Source organism: Ursus americanus, chromosome X, assembly GCF_024610735.1.
Source record: "Ursus americanus isolate L20-20 chromosome X, mUrsAme1.1.p, whole genome shotgun sequence".
Lineage (NCBI taxonomy): Eukaryota > Metazoa > Chordata > Mammalia > Carnivora > Ursidae > Ursus > Ursus americanus.
In genome coordinates, this window is record NC_142164.1 from 25,563,717 (window position 1) to 25,586,351 (window position 22,635).

Sequence of the window (22,635 nt, forward strand, 5' to 3'; positions counted from 1 at the left end):
AAACTATTCCTTATAGCTTTTATAAATTAAAAAATAACTTTATTAAACATGTATATTCTTTGAGTACAGTGTTTATTCATTTTTTTAAAACCGTATGGGCTTAGCCTCCACTGTAAAGCCTAAATGCTTCTACTGTCATAAAATTATGCAGAAGAAATAAAATTAGGATGATTTGACAAGGATATGACTCTCACTTTTTACTCCCCTGCTAAGAAACAGCACAAGTAATAAACTTTGTAATAGACAACAGTGATCAACATAATTCAATTCACTAAAGTGGACAGTGATTATATTAGGTCACTCAACCAAGAATTCTGTATGGGCAGAGGACTTCATATTTTAATGGCAGCCATATAAATTCAGGAGAAATTGAAACCTCATAGTTTACATCAGCATATTTTTTGAGCAAATAATTTTTTATTATATGCCATTAAAAGAAAATAATGCAGAAAATGACTCAAGACACAGCTTAAAGGTCTTATGTCTGAACAGACAGATCCCTAGTTTTCTGATGACTGTTTTTTTCTAATAAGCAGTGTTAGATTTTTTTTTTAATGCAATTAACTCAGGGGTTTTATATAACTCACTGAAGTTTAAAATATACAAATAAACTGGGAAGAACACAATAAACTTTACCTGCATAGCACTCTTGCCCATTTTAACAACTTCAAACAACATCATGTTTTCCACTCCATTCTGTTGGTGATGACCATTCATTCGGTTTGGACCAGAAGGAGGTTTTCCTCCTCCATTTCCACCTTTGCCCTTTTCTCCTGGGCCCTTTTTGCCTTTTTTACAAGTCTGCATAAAAATACAAGTTAAGTTATATCATTATCCTTGAAAATTCAAAATAAAGCTACAGCAGAAGCAGCTAAAAGGACACATAATTAGAACATGCCTAAACCTGACCTAAAGAGGAGTGCCATACACGTCATAATAAAATGATATGGTTGAGACAGCCTCTTTGTGGCATCAATTTTTTCATTTATAGTACCAGACACCTCACGTGACACCAGAAGCACAGCCTCTGCAGACTGACAGACTGCATGGGTCCAAATTTTTACTCCTATTAGCTGAGTAATGTTGAGCAAATTACTTAACCATACTGTGCTTCAGAGTTTCTAATTTGTAAAGTGAGGATAAAACTGTACCTACTTCATAGGGTTGCTGCTTTAAGGTGTAGACTAAATGGGCAGCAAGAATAACAAAACACTTTATCAAACAAATAACTCGTACTTAGTTCAAATTTTTAAATTTTATCTACTGTCAGTCTCATAAATTATTGCAGCGCACCAACAAAGAAATTCTAAAAAGTATGAATAGGTGTATCAACCTCATTCTTATTCTGGATAAACAAAGGCAAATTCAAATTTTAAAAATCATGTTCCTCTGTACAACTAATGATAACTGAACACTTATTTATCATGAAAATTCAGTTAATGAACATTATGGAAATGAAGCCCCTTTATAAGGAAGTTGTCAATACTGGGGAGTGGGGACTTCATAAATCAGTGAAAAGGTTGCCTACACGCCTCAGTTATAAAATACTTCCCATGGCCTTTTAACTTGTTATAGAAAAGCAAGTCATTCCCTAACTCAGAGTCCTCATTTCTAAAATGTCAGAGTTGTATTAAATCTTTACAGATTAGAAGAGATGATTTCTAGGTCTCTTTTCAACCTACACATTTCTATGATCTAGAGCAAGGATCAGCAAACTTTCCGTAAAATACCAGACAGTAAATATTTCAGGCTTTGCAGGCCACCACATTCTATCTCTGTCACATATTCTTTGTTTATTTTTACAACCCTTTAAAAATATAAAAACAAGGGGCGCCTGGGTGGCACAGCGGTTAAGCGTCTGCCTTCGGCTCAGGGCATGATCCCGGCGTTCTGGGATCGAGCCCCACATCAGGCTCCTCCGCTATGAGCCTGCTTCTTCCTCTCCCACTCTCCCTGTTTGTGTTCCCTCTCTCGCTGGCTGTCTCTATCTCTGTCGAATAAATAAATAAAATCTTTAAAAAATATATATATATAAAAACCATTCTTAGCTCATGAGCAGTACAAAAACAGGACGTAGTTTGCAGACCCCTGATCTACCGTGTCAGGTCTACAAACGTTATTTCTACTGACTGCCTGTTACACTTTGTTCCAGAGAGGGTCCTTCCTTCTTCCTCAAGAGTCCAAAACCACCCTACTCTAGCAAATACTTCAAACTCCTTCCTAACAACTGAAATGTATCACTTATTAATTTACATTATTTTGTTAATGAGACTCAGTCTTTGTGAACCTAAGTCATTAATTTCCAATTGTAGAATGAAAGGTTATTGTCCCCAGTAAAAGGAATTTCAGAGATAAGGGTGAAAGAAAAGATCAACTACAGAGAGTACACTAAAAAAGTATAAAATGTTAATGTTAATTAAATGGAATTATGTATTTGTAATTTATCTATCATATGCTTCAATATTCCCTGTTGGTATGGAAAACTAATTAGTACAATTAAAATGGCTCAATGGATATGCTATGCTAGGAAAAAAAAAAACAACAACGTGCAAGGAATACAGGAATACAGAGAAGTACAAGAAGTAAACATGCTAACCTGGAAACAACCTTGCAGACAAAAAACATCTCTAAAGAAAGACCACTGGTTGGGGCACCTGGGTGGTTTAGTTGGTTAAGCCTCTTTCTTCAGCTCTGGTCATGGTCCTGGGATCAAGCCCCGCGTCAGGCTCCCTGCTCAGCGGGGAGTCTGCTGCTGCTTCTTCCTCTGCCCCTAATCCTGCTTCTGCTCTCACCACCTTTTAACAGATGTGGGCTCAAATCCTTTAACCACTGAACTTCTCTGGACCAGTTTCCTATCTATAAAATCAGGAAGTTTTCTAATTCACAGGGCGGTTTAAATATTAAATTGGGTAACATATATTTTTAGCACAGTGCTTGGAACATACATAGTATAGTGTCAAAACGTAGTTACTATTATTATTATAATAAATCCTTAATCTGAGCCCTGACATCTCACTCATAGCAGTGACTACATAAAGTTAAACTGCGGCACAAAAACTTTGAGGAGTCCTCTGTTCAGATGCCACTGTGAGTCCTGTCCCAACTTGTAAATTAAATCAAAGTCAAAAGTAGATTTTCAGTTTTGCAAGACGGCTGCAGAACAAGAAAAATTGGTTTTCTAATGAATAACCATATACTACCCACTAGAATTATGGCTGTCTTTAGACAGTCATGAGTTAACATTTTATTCATTCACACTTTTTCCATCTCAAAACTTCTACGTTTTAAGAGACTAAAAAAGCATGAAATTATGAAACATGGATTATGTGAACTATAAAAATATATGCCAAGGATTAGTTAAATAAATTATATTCCACAAATAAAATGGGATGCTCTGACACCATTAGAAATGACAGGAAAAATTCACTGATAGGAAAGCCGCTTACAACATACTATTGAGTTTTAAAAGCAAATTAAACAGTTTGCATAGTATGAATCCATTTAAGTAAAATTATATGTGCATGTTTATGGAGAGGTATATGCACAAAAGAGTGTTCATCAAAATGTTTAAAGAATATCTTACCTCTGTATGATAGTTTTATAGGGAAATTTACTTTCTTCATTGTACATTTCTGTATTATAGACTTTATTTGTTAAGATTTTATTTGTCAGAAAGAGCGAGCAGAAGCAGGGGGAGCAGGAGAGGGAGATGCAGGCTCCCCACTGAGCAAGGAGCCCGATGCAGGGCTCAGGGCTCAATCCCAGGACCCTGGGATCATGACTTGAGCCGAAGGCAGACACTTAACTGACTGAACCACCCAGGCGTCACTATTACAGACTTTTAAAAAGTAAATGTATCAGGGTACCTGGGTGGCTCAGTCGGTTAAGCATCCGACTCTTGATTTCAGCTTAGGTCATGATCTCAGGGTCATGAGATCAAGCCCCGCATGGGGCTCCAAGCTCAGCATGGAGTCTGCTTGAGATTCTTTCTCTCCCTCTCTCTCTGCCCTTAGCCCTGCTCTCTCTAAATAAATAACATCTTTAAAAAATTTTTTTAAATAAATAAATAGATAAAAAATAAAAGTAAATGTGTCATAAGAAAATATAAATCCAAAATTCATTTTGGGAAAGAAAATGGTAACAAAAACAAGTCATCTTTTGCACAGTGCCTTTACACACATGCAAAGTCAAATGTACTTTCCAAAACATCAAAATAATTTATCCATTCACCAAGTTATCCAGAGCCCTCAGGCTGTGCACTCATATTCTAAATTTGCATTCTATTTACTCAGGACCTCACTTTGTTAGGTTTTTTTTTTTTTAGTTTTATTTATTTAAGTAATCCCTACACCCAATGTGGGGCTTGAACTCACAACCCAGAGAGCAAGAGTCAAATGCTCTTCCAAATGAGTTGACCAGGTGCCCCATACTTTGTTAGTTTTTATCCTTGGCATTACTTATAGAGTAAAACTCTAGTCAACTGTAACCTATTAGACTTAAACTGGTTATAGGTTACATTTTTAAGATGCTTTAGAATAAGAAATTTCATTTATTGCTTTGCTTTACATTTGACTACTCATGCGTAAATAAAGCCAACAGAATATCACATCGTCTTTAGTATACTGTGCTTTACAAAATAAACTATTAGAAATAGAAACAACAAGTGTCGGTGAGGATGTGGAGAAAAGGAACCCTCACGTACTGTTGGTGGGAATGCAAACTGGTGCAGCCACTGTGGAAAACAACGTGTAGATTCCTCAGAACATTAAAAATAGAACTACCCTATGATCCAATAATCACACTACTGGGTATTTACCCAAAGAATACAAAAACACTAATTCGAAAGAATATATGCACTCCTACGTTTATTGCAGCATTAATTACAATAGCCAAATTATGGAAGCAGTGCAAATGTCCATCAATAGATGAATGGATAAAGAAGTTATAGTGTCTATATATACAATGGAAAATTATTCAGCCATAAAAAATGAAATCTTGCCATTTGCAAAAACATGGATGGAGCTACAGAGTATAATGTTAATCAAAATAAGTCAGAGAAAGACAAATACCATATGAATTTACTCATATGTAGAATTTAAGAAACAAAAGGAAAAAGAGAGAAAGAGAGAGACAAACCAAGAAGCAGACTCTTAACTACAGAGAACAAACTGATGGTTACCGGAGGGAGGTGGGTGGGGGGAGGGGTGAAATAGGTAATGGGGATTAAAGAGTATAATTATCATAACAGCACTGAGTAATGTATACAGTTGTTGAATCACTACATTGTACACCTAAAACTAGTATTACACTGTATGTTAACTACACTGGAATTAAAATTAAGAACTTAATAAAATTTTTAAAATAAAGATACAGTGCTGTATTATTAATTTCAACTTTACAGTAGTGGAAAATAGATAATCAAAAGTATCTGACCTAGAAGCCAAAGAAACCATATGCATTCAAAAGGCTTACCATACCAATTGGGGGAGGTAAAGCATTTTTAAAAGATAACATCTGAGATATAACTAAAACAGCTGTATATACTTTATATGTATATATGCATATACATATACAAATGACCTTAAGGACCAAAATAAAGCCAAATATTCTATACATACTTTTCCTTTGCCTTGCTTTTGGTTTTTTCCTTCAATGTCTTCAAAATCTGTGTCAGAAGAAAAATGTGTTTCTGACTCCCTGTGACAGAAAGATAAGCAATTATTTAAAACTTTCCTAGAAATATAGGTGGAGTTTCTAATTTCTGCCATATTTTCTAAAGAAAGGCCTTGGTTAACTCTTTACAAAACTCCTTATTAGCATTAAATGTAATTAAGATGCTTCCCCAAAATATCATACCACAGCATATTACCAAACATAAAATTACATAACAAACTATAAAACAATAATCTAAAACAAAAATATCTAAAAATTTTTTATTTTCTTAATTTTTAACTGAAACATAAAACGTATAATACCAGTGGCTCTCAAAATTTTAACCCTAGAAACTGTGGTGTTCTATTGTAATGGCTGGTTTCATTTTCTAATTCAAGACCATGGATTTCAGAGAAGACTGCATTTTAACGCTAGGAACTGGATGACCTTTATTAGGGAATTCTAGTAATATTAATCCTCTGACCATTCCTCTCTCACTCAAAAAATATTTGTAAGTCTAACTACACAAAACATGTACTTCTGAAAGGATATGTATAGAACATTTTTACAAACTAAGCCACTGGAAATACAATAGGGAAGTGCTAATTTATCAAAATCCTTTATGAAGTAAAGAGGTGCTGAACTACAGTCAGGAGAACTGGTTCTAGTACTAAGACACTGTGTGATCTTAGACAAGAGACAACCTTCAATCTTTTCATCTATAAACATATATATGAAAGAAAGAATGAAATCTCTAAAGTCTCTTCAATCTCCTCAATATATAAATCTATAATTCTAAGAAGTTGTCCCTTATTTTGGAGTAGATGGGCTGTTTTATATAATCTGGATTTTCTCACACATAAGGAAAAAGGCTAATTTAAATATACGCAAGTGTAATGCTTCCTATATATACAAACATGGGTGATCTACCTAAATAGTAGTAACATACCCTCATTTAAATGCTTAAGGCAAGGCATGCTTGAAATTTGGGTCATAATGGATTTTAGGACTGAGCCACACCCATAAAAATTAAAACACTTCAAATATGTAATCCTAGGATCAGTTTTGCTTAAAACAAATGGAATCAAAATGCAAAGCTATTCTTTCTAAAAAGCTAGTCTTCTCTAACTAGATTTCTTCTATTTCCATTTTTATTGCTAAAATAACCAGTTGTCCAGAAGCTATGAGATAGGAATACTTTATATACCTATCATAATGGTTAAAGCACTAGCAAGGAAAATAATTACTATTTAGAGCACTTACCTACAAAGTAATTTAAACAATGTATTGAAGATAGTGGAAATCCTATGTCCTATAATGTTGTGAGGAAGGGCCTACAATAAATACCATTTCCCAAGAGTTAATGCACCAAAACCTGAATGACTACTGTAATATTAACCCTGAAACTCATGCCTATTACATTTTAAGAAGATTGTTGTCATCAATATTCTTCCCACATGCCTATATGGCCTTGCAAAAAAAAAAATGAAAATGTTTTTAAGTATCTTGCTGTAAATAAGTAATACTTCTTTCTTCCCAAGACATTTGTGGGATACCAGCACTCTTAGCTCAGTAACTGCTGTAAGTCTGCAAAGATTCACTAGTCTTCGCAATATTCCAATGACCATAGAGTAATCACAGGCTCAATTACACTCTTAATCCTCATCTCCAGGCTATCCCAACTGAAAGAATGAGCCACTAGAGGTTTGATTACTAAGTGGAAAACCTTATGAAGAAAGCTGAAGGGAGTAATCAGGATAGGTATCTAAAATATCCCCACCAGAGAAGAAATATTCTTGAAACTCTGTCTTTCTCCAATGTTTTCCTCTACTTTTAACATCAAAAGAACACCACCACCACCTATCCCAGGTAAAAAAACCTATGCTAGTATGTTTATGGAGCATACTATGTTAACCTTTTAGTGGCTTGAAATTTCGTGAGTCACCTAACATGACTGACTCTTCCACTCCTTTCTCTTTACCCTGCTCCCCACCTCACATACCCAAACAAATACGGTCTATTCTACCTCGACAACATCAATTCCCTTTTATCCATTATCCTATTTCAGGCCTTAATTACTTGAGATATTCTAATAATCAGCAGTCTAATTTATAATACAAACATTCTTAATTGTCTCCAATCTTAATTAACATATCTAAGAAATTTCATAATTTTATAATAGTCCAAAAATATTTTTCCTCAAACTATCCTGTATCCTCCCTCACACAAAACAAGAAATTTTCCTCAAGAATCTTAAAATAGAGTCCATATACACTGGGATTAAAATCACATTAAAAAGCAAACTTTGAAATTTGGCAATATCCCAGTAGACCACCTTAGTCTCCACTGAAAATAATAAAATTATTTTAAAAATGAAAATCTATAAAGCATCAAAAGGAGACACTGGCTACCATTATGTACAAAGCTATCTATCTGATGTTTTCAAAATTTTTAGCAACCAAATTATTTTCAAATCAAGTATTATAAAGATCCCAACAGCAAATACAGTATGGTGTATATGTGTATAAAGTTAACGGGATCCAAAGGCAGTTTAAAGGATCCCTTTTCACCGAGGCACCTCATGAAACTGCAGCTTAGTATGAAAACCACTATTATATACAGTAGCTCAAATTCCTTCCTACATCAAACACTAAAGAGTAATTAGAGTAAAAGTTGAATAAGGAGCTTTTAAGACAAGGGTAAAGAAAATACCTCTGTTGAAGTCACTTCATAGACCAATAAGCATGTAATTTGTTTCTGAAAAAAAAATATGGCTAGCATGTCCCACCCTCCCAGATTTGCTTAAGCCTATATCAGTGGACTTTTTAACAGAAGTCTGATAGTGCCTCCTGATGTGGTATATATTCCTTACTAATGAGAACACTTAACTTTTTAATAACTTCATGGCACTCCCTCAAAACAGCTGCTATTGTAAAACCAAATATGGATTCAAAGAACTGCACAGAAAAATAATAAACTGTACTGTATCTAAATTAAAAAATAAATTAAAAACATAGTACCAAAAAAAACACAGAATCACTGTTACAGAGACCAATGAGCACTGATATAAGCTGTTTCAAAATATACACACTTAAATCTTTTATATTAGATCTTCTGCAGAAATAATTTTAACTGAAGTTAATGTATTTCCCATTTTGTGAAAAAGTATTTAAAATTTTTCATAATATACTTACTGTAGTAGATTAAAATCAGTTGGTATTTCTGGAGCTGCTATCATTTCTTTATCATCTTCTGGAACACCCCAATGTCAGAAATATATTCATAGATTTACGTGGGTAAAACAATGGTTTGCTTCTTTCTTCTAAGACAAACAATTCCTTTAAGGGAAGGGATGCCATATTTATTACCAACAAATGAAAAATATTGGGAAGGATATATATACTCAAGAACTAAATTTCCCAGGGCCTGCTACTGTCCTTTAGTATATTAGGATTTTTTTCCCTTGCATTTGACTACCTTTACTTTTTTTATGATTTATTTATTTATTTGAGAGAAAGTACGCAAGCAAGGGGTGCGGCTGAGGGAGGGGGAGGCAAAGAGACTCCCCGTTGAGCGGGGACCCCAATAAAGGGCTCAATCCCAGGACCCTGAGATCGTGACCTGAGCTGAAACCAAGAGTCAGACGCAGTCAGACCCTTAACCGACTGAGCCACCCAGGCACCCTGACTGCCTTTTTTAGACAGGATTTGTTAAAAACTGTTGCAGTCCCACAACAGTAACAACAGATACAAAGAAAAACCCTTGTATTAGAATTATTTTAAAAATTTGTTATGATTTTCACTCTTTGGTCTTAGCCACAGAAACAACATGATGAAGGGGACAGGGGACATAATTACTGGAAAGCACTGCAACAAGACACACACTTTGTGCTGCCACTGTGGCTCTAAGCCCTACCACTTTCATAAGTCCACCTGTGGCAAATGTGACTATCTTGCCAAGCGGAAGAGAAGTACAACTGAAGCGTGGAGGCTAAAAGACGAAATACCACTGGGACTGGTCGAATGAGGCACCTAATTGTATACCGCAGATTCAGACATGGATTCCATGAAGGAACAACACCTAAACTCAAGAGGGCAGCTGTTGCAGCATCCAGCTCATCTTAAGGATTTCAACAATGAGTCACACAATAAATGTTCTGATTTTAATTAATTAATAAAAATAAAATAAAATAAAATTTGTTATGATTCTTCAGGCTGGCTTAAAAAGACATATGTCCTAACTAGGAACAGGATGTGACTCTTTTACTGGTCCTAAAATCCTTATGACAAGTTTAAACCATAATACAAGATGCCTGAAAATTCTACAGCTTTTTGCAGATGATGTACAATACAGTTAAAAGGAACTAGCTAGGGGCACCTGGTGGGCTCAGTCTGTAGAGCATGCAACTCTTGATCTTGGGGGCATGAGTTTAAGTGACATGTTGGGCATAAAACCTACTTAAAAAAAGAAAAGTTTCTTCTACAATTGAGAAACATACAACCCAAAGTCTCACTCATTAATAAATAACCATGATAATACCACACCGTGTTGAACAGGGAAGGGGAAAAATGTTAGCTCTGATCTATTCCCTTAAGGAACTTACAATCAATTTAAATACCAATAATGTCATATGGACAACAGATAAATACCATTTGTGACTGAAGTAAATTTAGTTCGGCCATAGGAAGGATACTATTTCTGGTTTTGAAGGTCAAAGATGCAGTTCCTAACTGAGAGAAAGATCTAAAAGCAAATGACAAGTCTATAACAAAAAAAGGGAAAACAGGCTGAGTCTGAAGCTCTTAATCTTGTGTGTAACTTTCTTTTATAATTTTCTTATGTTTTTCTTTTATTTCCATGTGAATCTAGTACTTGATGGCTACCTGAAGAAAAAGCAGATAAAACTAAATACATCCAATTACTAATAAATGTTAAAATATCACATACTGATTAACTTCTAATCTCTCCCAACAAAGAAGACATTATACAAGAAACTAATAATTCAATTTTTCCATTAATTTCAAGATTTTTTTTTTAAAAAGTAATCTCTACACCCAACCTGGAGCTCGAACTCACAGCCTCGAGATCAAGAGTTGCATGCTCTGCCAACGGAGCCAGCCAGGCGCCCCATTTTTTGCCATTAATTTTAAATCTCTAAAAAACATCATAATGTCTAGTAATATTCAATTAATAGAAATTCAAAACACTGCATTTCCTTGCTCACTCTAATTAAGCTACCATGAACAACAAAACAATTAGGTAATAGGAGAAATAAGAATGAATAATCCACAAATCAAGTCCTGAATAATCAAGAGTTGTCTATACCACCACTTTGAATTGTTCTTTTTTTCTGAAGAGTACTCATATTGTAAAATCTTTATTTAGATATGACTGTTAGAATGGTCTTCTCCTTGCACTAAATCATGGTCCCAGGATTGTTCTCCTTTAATTGTTAATCTGCTTATATTCATATTATAACCTAAGGAATTATCTAAGTAGCACACCAGAGCTCTGAAGCTTGCCATCACATGTAGGATACACCCTAGCCTCCGAAAAACCCCAAGTTATTTAAAAAAAAAACCACTATTTCTTAAAAAACAATTTTGTTTTTTATAAGGGAGCAGAAGTATAGAGCTAATAAGTTCTAACCAACATGTCAGGCAATCTAGATGGCAAATTGGAAATAAAATGACTGTTTTGTCTGCCTACCTGCAATGCCTTCTACCCACCCCCCAAGCATTTTATAAAACCAAACTTGCTGCATTCCTTAAATATCAGTTTTTCAAAAGTAATTCATAAATATACTCTCCTAAGGGACACAAAGAATGCATCAGCTCTGAAAAGCAGAGAACACAAAATAAAATAAGTATTTTATATGATATACTTATCACCTTCCTCTAAATAGCACAAATTTCTAGTGTACAAGTTTTGCCAGGTCAAATTATTTTGTTCAGTATATAGGGCTATATTAACATGTATTTGGTAATTAGAAACCAAAGCAAACCACAAACGAAAAATGGAATTTATAAAGATATGAGTCTCCCAGACAAAGTGTCTGTATTTTAAAAAGAAGTATCATGACAAGGTCTAATAGATTTAGAGAAAAATTATCAAACTGGCCAACTCCCTATCCCAGTTAAATACTTGTTTTAAGAAGTTTCTAAATATTAAAAATCCATCCAACCAATTAAAAGTATCTACCACGTGCCAAACACAGTGCTGGGCACTGGGGCATACAGTGGTCAACAGGAGAGATCCTTTCCCTTATGGAACTACTTGTACCAGTAAACATGAAAATGTGTTTCTACGAGAAGGCACTTATCTCTATTGCCACCTAATAATATTAAATATAAATACTAAACTGTTTGTATCTGAGTTTTTACTATTTTAATCATTGTCTAAATAACCAATTTGCCACCAAAACATTTCTTCATAGCTCAGAATATAAGTTGCTTTGTACTTTAAAGGAGGAGAAGCAATGGGTAAATTAGCATTGGGGTTTTTTTTTTTTTTTTGAGAATGTAAACTTTATCTGCAGGAAGAGCTATGAATTTTTTTCTTTTTATTTTAAATAGTTCCAGCTGTATATAAATGCAATTTGCTTACCCCAAAGATTTACATTTAAAAAAACTTATAAACAAGGTCCTTAAATATACTTAATACCATTTGTCCTAAGTTGGAAAACCCAAAACTTTAACAATATGTAATGTTCAAATAAAAGTATGAGTTTAATGATCAAACTCACCACACCATTTCTGGCCTACTGTAGGTTACTAATTTTTTAAAAAATATGCTCAAAGATCACAAGGTGGAGCTCTCACCTAGTGTCAAGGAAAAACTGAGATTTTTATCACATATACCAATTCTCTGCAACTACTATAGAAGAGTTAACATTCCAAAAGCTTTGAAAGATAAATCACAGAAATGAAATTTGCTTTAACTCTCAATCACTATGTTCCTTTCGAGGAAAAATATATCCAATAACAATGAGCTTCTGTTTCTCCTCACTGAAAACTAAGCAAACACATTTGTAGATAGGTTGAATATACTTTAAAACCACTTCCTTAGGTTCAAGTATACAGTATACTGCCATTAAAGGTTTGTTAAAAACATTCATGTATAATTATTGAATTAAAAATGGGTGATTATATATTTTTAATTCTATACATTAAATTCAAGTAAATACTCTCTGCAGCACTGCTTTTGATATAAACAGATCTAAAAGCTAAAACTTGATCACCATAACTTTTTCAAGTTATCTATAATAAATATGTTTATGGCCTGTTACTCAGATTTTACATTACATGTTTAATTCAATAACAAAAGAGCTTTCTTCTCTCACTTCTGAAAACATGTTGGACACCAACTACTGTAACATATAAACACAAACATACAAAAAATTATGTAATTACGCTTGCATCTTTAACTTCAAATGACTTGCTAAATTCATTAAAATTACCCCCTGAAAAAGTAAAAATATACAAAAAAACCTGTTTTTCCAAATTGTTCAAAAATCTTAAAAGTAATTTTGATTTTTTTGGTAAAAGAATAACTGTTTTAAAGTTCTTTTAACTCAATCCCAAGTGGTCTCAAGATAAAAAATAAAAAGCTGCAGAACAGAGAGCCATCACTAACAAGGTCCCTCAGAATCCACATATTATTAGGGAGCGAGGGAACCATTTAAAGTAGCTAGGTGTGTTATTTCCCTAAAAACGCAGAAATATTCAGCTGCTAACAGCCAGCAAATTTAGCACATACAAACATACCAATCTATTATCTTAACACTCCTCCCAAAAGGATTCCATCCTTCTATCTATAAGAATCACATCTAAGAAATACATATGTCCTTCTGAAATACCACTATCACTATAATACAAAAACTTTAAAGTGGGAACTACCTAAATGTCCAGCCATATATTAAGTTACAGTACAAAAATGAAATTAATAGAAAACTCATACAATGAAACTATTTACGATGACTATAGCAACATGGGTCAAATCTGATACATCAAAGTCCCATATTAGGATGCAATGTTACCACCAACAAGAAAGCAGCAGCAAAGGAGAACAGTTAGCATATCAGGGTGGTGACAATGTAGGTGATTTTTACATTTTTAATTTACAATTTTATTGCTTGTATGGAAAAAGTAAATTATGAGGGTAGAAATGTTTTTTTTTTTAATGTCCTCTTTTAAAACCTGAACTACCTGAGGAATTACAAAATACCTCTGCTGGTAAAACCTGATTTATTCATATTTCAGATCCATAATCTCAGAAAGTACACAAAAAACTGAGTTCTATCATAAAATTATTTTTTAAAAAAGCAATCTCTACATCCAACATGGGGCTCAAACTCATGACCCCGAGATCAAGAGTCACATGCTCTACCAACCGAGCCATCCAGGAGCCCCCAAAAAACGATCTTTATCATGTTCATCTACTCAAGGTTAGCAGGGAACAAAAACTTTATGAACTCCTGACGAGACCTACAGGCATGCTCCTTTTACTGGCCTATCTACTTAGAAGACAACAGGCAGAAGTCTGTCATTTAGGTTGAGATCGTGAAATGTTAAAAGGTAAACTTAGTTCCTACAGTAGTACATTTCATCAAAACAGGCAAGTTACTATCATTCCTTATAACAAATGATAGGTGGCAACTCTGAGTACATAGTTAAGAAATGAAAAGCTCATCAAAAACACCAAAAAAAAACTGTTATATGTAAATACATACCTTCGAAAGAAAATCTACCGCCCCTTTAATGATTACTAAGAATTTTTTAAAAAGATTTCTCCTTGCCCAAAAAGGTGTTTTTCCTCCCTATGCTTATCTCCCCAATTTCTGCTCTAAGTTTTCTGAGATGACAAGGTGAAAAGAATGACAAATCAAGCAATGATCATGTATACCCAGACCAGTAACAAAATTTTAACCGAAACGTTTTTTAAGTCCCTGGAGGCTTGAACTCACGACCCTGAGACCAAGACCTAAGCCAAACAAGATCAAGAGTCGGACACTCAACCGTCTGAGCCACCCGGGCGCCCCAACCAAGATATTTTTTGATAGCATACTCATATCATAGCTACCCATGTATATCATTTGCAAATATATTTTCATTTCCATAAGCCTGGATGGAGTCCTTAAGAATTTCTAATGGTAGCACCTGCTCTAGCACAGGATAAAGTAATCTGGAAATGGTACTAGAAGAAATCTGCACACTTAAGAGAATTAAAGACCCTGTCTACATTTTCTAACAGGCCCTTACAAACTTAAGAAATAATATACAAAAGGCAGGCAGGAGGCCAAAAGTAAAAAGATTTCCTCAAATAACTAAATAAACAAATTGAACACAACTAACGCCACAACACTTCTGAAACAATTTCTACTTTCAGGAAGAAGGGAAGGAGCAAGCTGGGGCACAGATATGGCATCACTACACATTGTCAGAAACTAAAGCCAGACAGAACTGGAAACATCCACCTGTTCGCCTCCTATTTTTAAGTATGTGATAGTAGGTGCTCAGCAATCTTCCTCGTTTCCTTGTCTACCCACATTCCCCCAATACTTTCCAAATAGGACTCCAGCCCTAAATACAATTAGAATCACCTGGCCCAACCTACATACTCAACTTGCCCCAGATCTCAACCATCAGTTCTGATTTCTGTAGAGAATTCAGCATGCCACTCCTGAACTTGGCAACAAATGAGTACTACCAGTTGTGGGTTGGCGGGGGGGGGGGGTGGTTTAAAAAAAAAAAAAAAGCTTCTGCGTTATTCCTTCAGACCCACTACTCTTTCACCCTATACTCAGTTGTACCCTGTGCCTGAGTCATCCCAGGATCAATATCCTGCTTTGTTCTTGCTATAAATTATCTACCAACCCCATCCAGGAACTGGATTCCTGCCCCTAAACCCACTCTAAAAACAGTCTCTCTGTGTCTCTCCAGTTGCCCTAATGTGAATGCCACAATCTCCTCTCATCTGTCTACCATACTGGCACTGGCTGTTGGTAGACACTGGATATCATCATACCTGATATACTGGACATATATCAACTATCTAATATCAACTATCTAATTCCAAGTCTGCTGATTCCCCAGTGTGCCCTAACAAGCTTTGGGTTTTATAAATAAATATTAAAATATATAAATATCAAGCTAAATATCAAAAGAGATAAAGTATTTGTTTTATCATATACTATCACCTTAAAATCTTATCTCAGTCTGCCAAGGTCAATAGCTAAATCATGAATAATTTTAAAAAACACTGTCAAAGAGCACTCTTCATTTCACTTATACCAGAATACCATAGTCAGCTTTTTGTGTGAGTTAATTTAAAAAATATACATGCCCCCACTGACATAACTTTCTGAATGCTAAGACATCATGAATAAACAGTGATAATTACAACTGGGTGTAGTGGCTACCAACATTTCAGAGGTGAGACCCAATTAGCTGGTATAAATGAATATCTAAGATCTAAAAATCAAATATACAACCATGAGCTAAATTCATGTGTGTACAATTGTAAATGGTATACAACAACATAATATAAGCACAGTGCATTATTACCATCAAACCCACTTCACATTGGGCACTGCTGGCTCACTGGCAGACTTCAAGCAACACCAGACATCAAGACAGATTTCATAGCAAAGTAGATGAAAACAGACTAATCTTGCCTCAATTTCAAGGGAAATCCAAATTTTTATTTCACATATTCTCAGACTGATTACATCAAAATTTCACATTTATTCAAGGTGTACAAAAAGTATCTAAATGAAATATTGAGTGCTTATTACTAATTCACAGGAAGATGGAGATACAATTGTAACTAAGATAACAACAATAAAACTAAGATAATAACAATAAACAATAATAAAAGCAAAGAGTGAACAAGCTAAACCACTTTATGGAGGATAATGGGAAATTTTAATCTAAAATTTAGAACTGCAGTTACTACTAATAAGCATAAAATTTTTCTCATTTTAGTATGACCACAAAACACAACATACATGCTACATATTTAATATTTTTTGTACCTTCCATTTCTGGTTAGATAACACCCTATTAAAATACCTAGCATTAGCATCCACTTGATACAAACAGCTAACCTTTCTACTAATATTCACAGTATACAAATCATAGGCTTGAATTATATTCATATTGAAGTTTGGAAATCCAATATGCTTTCACAATGAAGTTTATCAATCAGTATGGATACTTCCCATTTCTTACTTCAGATCTAACAGGTTGGTTCTTCATTTGGTAATTCTACACAAAGACAATGACAGAAGAGTCATACGTATTATACTCTAAATTTATTTAAATCCCAACCTTTAGCTTTCCTAAAGATTAAAACACATAAATGACTTTTTACAAGTTAAATTAAGCCAGACAGACACTACGAAAAACCTCAGACCAACATCCCTGATGAACACCAATACAGAAATCCTCCAAAAAATACTAGCAAACCAAATTCAACAGCACATTTTAATTATTATACACCATGACCAAGTGGGATTTATTTCCAGAATGCAAGGCTGGTGCAATGCATGAAAATCAAGCAATGAACCATAGGAAGAGAATGAAGGACAAAAAATTTCATAATCAACTGCTGCAGAAAAAGCATTTGATAAATTCCAATGCCTTTTCATGATAAAAACACTCAACAAAGTAGGAATATCAGGAAAGTACCTCAACATAACAAAGGCCACTTACAATAAGCCCACAGCTAATACCATATTGAATGGTAAAAGACTGAAACTTTCCCTTTTAAGATCAGAAATAAAGGCAAGGATGACTGCTCTCACCACTTCTATTCAACATAGTATTAGGAGTCCTACCTAAAACAGTTAAGCAAGAAAAAAAAATAAAAGACACCCAAATTGTAAAGGAAGAAGTAAAATTATCTGTTTGCAAATGATATGATCTTATACATAGAAAACCCTAAAAATTTCACATTCATTCACACACACACACACACACACACACACACACACACACAAAACCTATTAGAATAAACTTAGCAAAGTTGCAGGATACAAAGTCAACACACAAAAATCAGTTGTGCTTCTATATACTACCAATGAACAATCCTAAAAGGAAACTAAGAAAATAATTATATTTACAATAGCACCAAAAGAAAAAAAAATCTTAGGAACAAACCTAACCAAGGGAGGTGGAAGACTTATATACTGAAAATTATAAAACATTGCTGAATGAAATTAAGGAAGACACCCGGAGTGCCTGGCTGGCTCAGTCAGTGAGGCATGCAACTCTTGGTCCTGGGGCTCTGAGGTTAAGCCCCACACTGGATGTAGAGATTACTTAAAAATAAAAATTAAAGTAATAAAAATTACTTAATTTTACTTACTTAAAAAAAGAAATTAAAGATGACACAAATAAGTCTAAAGATACCCTATGTAAACTGATTGGATGGCTGTTATTAAGATGTCCACACTACCTAAAACAATCTACAAATTCAATGCAATCCCTATCAAAATCTCAAGAGCACTTTTTTGCAGAAACAGACAAATTCATCATAAAATTCAAGGTACCACAAACAACCCAAACAATTTGGGGGAAAAAAAAGAAACAAAAGCTGGAGGAATCATACGTCCTGATTTCAAAACATATCACAAAATTACAATAATCAAAACAGTGTGCTACTGGCAAAAAGACAGACATACAGACCAACAGAACACAATGGAGAGGGCAGAAATAAATCCTTGCATACAAATTCAAATTATTTTTGACAAGAGTTCCAAGACCACTCAATAGGGAAAGGACAGTTTCTTCAAAAACTGGTGCTAGGAAAACTGGATACCCACATGCAAAATATGAAGATGAAGCATTCATTATCTCACACCATATACAAAAATTAATTAAAAATGGGATAAAACCTAAATATAAGACCTAAAATGGGTTAAGACCTAAATATAAGACCCAAAACTATAAAAGTTCCACAAGAAAACGTAGAGAACAAGCTTCATAACACTAGACTCGGCAATCATTTCTTGGATATGATACCAAAAATAGGTAATAAAAGCAAAACCAGACAAATGAGACTACATCAAAAATTTTACACACCAAAGGACACAATCAAAGTAAAAAGGCAAACTACATAATGGGAGAAAATATTTGCAAATCATGTATCTGGTAAGAGGTTAAAACCCAGAATATATAAAGAATTCCTACAACTAAACAACAAAAAATCAAATAACACAAAAAATGGGTAAAGGACTTGAATTAAAACCAAATCAAAACCACAATGAGATACCACCTCATACCCTGAGATGGCTGGAATCAAAATACACACAAGTGTCTGCAAAGATGTGTAAAAATTTGAACACCCGTGCACTGTTGGTAGGATTGCAAAACTGTGCATCTGCTATGCAAAACAGTATGGAGGTTCCCCAAAAATTTTTAAATGGAACTACCATATGATCCAATAATCCCCACTTCCAGGTATACATCCAAAACAACTGAAAGGTGACTCTCAAGATATATTTGTACACCCACATTCATAGCAGTGCTGTTCACAATACCCAAGAGGTAGAAGCAGCCCACATGTCCATCAACAGCTGAAGGGATAAACAAAGTAAGATGTATACATACAATGGATTATTCATCCTTAACAAGGAAGGAAATCCTGCCACATGCTACAACATGCATGAACCATGTTACATGAAATAAGCCAGTCAGTCACAAAAAGACAAATACTATATGACTCCACTGACATGAGATACCTAAAGCAGTCAAATTCATAGAAACAGAAAGTGGTTACCAGGAGGTGGAAGGAGTGGGAAATGGGGAGTTGTTTAATGGGTATAGAGTTTCAGATTTTCACGATGAAAAGTTCTGGAGATGTTACACAACAATGTCAATGTAACTGCTGAACTGTCCACTTAATAATGGTTAAGACGGGGCACTTGGATGGCTTAGTTAAGCGCTGGACTCTTGATTTTGGCTTAGGTCATGATCTCAGGGTCGTTAAGATTGAGCCCCGTGTCAGGCTCCACACTGGGCATGGAGACTTTTTTTTTTAAGATTTTATTTATTTATTCACTGGGGTGGGGGAAAGGAGAAAGGCAGAGGGAGAAGCAGACTCCTCACGGAGCAGGGAGCCTGATGCGGAACTTGATCCCAGGACCCCAGGACCATGACTTGAGCCAAAGGCAGACGTTTAACCAAATGAGCCACCCAGGCACCCTGGAGACTCTTTAAGATTCTCTCTCTCCCTCTGCCCCTCTTCCCACCCCCTCACGCTATTTCTCTTAAAAAAGAAAAAAAGGCTAAGATGGTAAATTTCATGAGTTTTTTGCAATAAAAAATTAAATTTCAACCTCCTTTTATCAAGTAAGCATCTTTTATCATACAAACTCACAAGACTGTATAAATCACCAAACATTTGAGAACACCTTTCTATTGAGTAAGCATACTATAGACCTTAACTATTGATATCTTTTGAAATATAATTTTCTTTTAGAGGGAGGGGGTGGCAGATGGAGAGGGAGAGATAGACTCTTAAGCAGACCCCAAGCCCAGTGTGGAGCCTGATGCAGGGCTCGATCATACAACCCTGAGATCAGGACCTGAGCCAAAATCAAATGTCAGATGCTTAACCAATTGAGCCACCCCGTGCCCCTGAAATATAATTTTATAAATAAGACACTAACAATTGATATCTACACTCAAAGTACTTTGTTTTGGCAAAGAGATTTTGTTATCTATTTAATATGGTAGGTAAAAATGAACCAAAGCTTTTATAACTTCATGGCGAAGGATCCAAAGAAATACCTAGCTTTTCCAAATTTAAAAAAAAAAAAAAAAAAAAAAGGAAGCACTTGGTTGAACAATGCAAGCTAGTCCCAGCTCCATTTTCAAATTTACTCACCACAGGGTATGAAAACAATCATTGAAACCCATTTAATAAATGCTGAACATTTCTCTCCCTTGTTCAAAATTTGATGGTATAAGTTTCATAGTTTCCCACAAGAGAACAGCACACAATTTAAAGCTGGAAAAAGGCAACAAGAACCTCCTAGCAGCAATCAAGCAAGCTGCAGTCAAGGGCTATCATGTTGGAATTGCATCATGTGACAATACTAGGAATTAAAAGTTACTGATCCCTAAAATATAGCATGTGGTTCCATTAAATTTGGTGGAAGGAGCTTATCATTAGTGTACATCATAAAGATGATCCAGTAAGAAGAGAGATCAAAATGTTAAAACATATATAGTTAGATTACTGGTACTAGATATTACAAGGGGCCCCCACATTTTGCCCTGTAACCTATTCCATTTTTGGTGCCTTTATACACCCATGAGTATATTTCATCCACCTTGGTATGCCATCCAATGATGAAAGAGAGGGAGACAAGACCAACCCTCAATTTGAGCTCTAAGATGATGGTAATTTTTTAAAGTCCTAGAGCAACTAAGACCAAAAGACTACCTTATTTCTAAACCACCAGAAATATATTAAAGCATCCTGCAAAACATCCCCCCAAAGGATTATCTAAATGCTAAAAAAGGAAGCAAAATAATGATTCAGCACACATTTAATATTAATAACGATATGCTATTAAAGAAAAATATATACTAGAACTAATGTTTTAAGTATTAGGTACCGTTGAAAGTATACTACACTGCAGAGAACTCAAAACCACTATCTTAAATTGGAGAGGTTTATAGTTATTGCAACCTTACTTGTAAGACAATTTGTTGTCCTAATGATTTTATCTGCTAAATCATTAGTCAGGAAAGAAACTTCTCAATTAGAAAACTCTTTCTACAGAAAAACGTGTGTTGTAATGATCCACTTCACAAAAAAGTTTCTGCCAAATAATTTAGCAAAAATCTGAGAACAACATGCATAAGGAGAGTCTTCATATGCAAGTATCTCCCATTTTATTCTATGATTATTACTTTGGCAAAGTGCTCAAAATGCTCTTTTCATCATGAAAAGCAATCTCTCTCTACCATCAGAGATTATGCTCAGCTTTCCTGATTAATAAATTCCCAACAAGAAAAAGATTTCTTCTTCAACTGCTTCTTGCAAATTATTCTGCTCATGTTTGCCAAATATCCCACTCGTGTCATTTTACTTGAAAGTTTTACTTCATTATGCACAGGTTAGTCCTGTTATCACCTGCTTTGGCTAGCAATAACAACTTACTACGTATTCAACTATATTTCACCAGTCTCTTTTTCTAAAATTAGAGTAACAAGCAGTTTCTCAGCTATACTTCACCTGCCTGTTTTTCTGTCTAAACTTACAGAGTAAAAAGCAGATTTCTCCAATGATGTAATAATCAGCATAATTACTAGCGAACCTATCTCACTAACTCATTTTGATTGTAACTTGCAGATAGATCATGAAATGGTTCAGATCAGTATGGCAGATTCAACTCTCAACACCGTGGAAGACATCATCAACACAACTCTTTTTTTTTTTTAAAGATTTTATTTATTTGAGAGAGAGAGAGAGACAGCCAGTGAGAGAGGAAACACAAGCAGGGGGAGTGGGAGAGGAAGAAACAGACACCCAGCAGAGCAGAGAGCCCGATGGGGGCTTGATCCCAGGACCCTGGGATCACGCCCTGGGCGGAGGCAGATGCTTAACGACTGAGCCACCCAGGCACCCCCATCAACACAACTCTTAACATCTTCTGTTAGGTCTGGCACTTAATATCAATGTCAATAACAAACTGTTTTGGCCAGGATACTACTTTCAAGAAAGAACAGTAAAATAAAAACGTATATATGGATGTATCTGCACAAAAAGAAATACTGGAAGGATTAACAAGAAACATTTTTTTTAAGTTGCTTATAAGAGGGAGGGGATGAAAGAAAGAAGAGCGAGCAAAGGCAGAAGTCTATGGAGACTTCAATGCATACCTTTCTATATCGAATTTTAACTTTTTTTCAAATTTTCACTTTTGATTTAGGAAAACGAATTACCTATTCAAGACATGAAACTAAA

The 22,635-nt window shown here is 34.9% G+C and overlaps 2 protein-coding genes across 11 annotated transcripts in view; one reads left to right on the forward strand and one right to left on the reverse strand.

Annotated features, from left to right (window-relative positions):
* The window catches only part of STAG2 (STAG2 cohesin complex component), a 131,232-nt gene that overhangs the window by 68,791 nt on the left and 39,806 nt on the right, over positions 1-22,635 (reverse strand). For all 10 annotated transcript variants that reach the window (XM_087859570.1, XM_087859571.1, XM_087859562.1 and 7 more), the window contains 3 exons: positions 8,847-8,990; positions 5,619-5,697; positions 637-801 (listed from right to left, as the gene is read on the reverse strand). In XM_087859570.1, the coding sequence (XP_087715696.1) occupies positions 637-801; positions 5,619-5,697; positions 8,847-8,890 (288 nt within the window). In that variant the 5' untranslated portion in view covers positions 8,891-8,990. The remainder of the gene's footprint in view (positions 1-636; positions 802-5,618; positions 5,698-8,846; positions 8,991-22,635) is intronic.
* On the forward strand, positions 9,481-9,776 carry LOC148106847 (large ribosomal subunit protein eL37-like). The gene is given in 2 exon segments (XM_087859725.1): positions 9,481-9,616; positions 9,619-9,776. Coding segments are annotated over 2 exon segments (294 nt in total).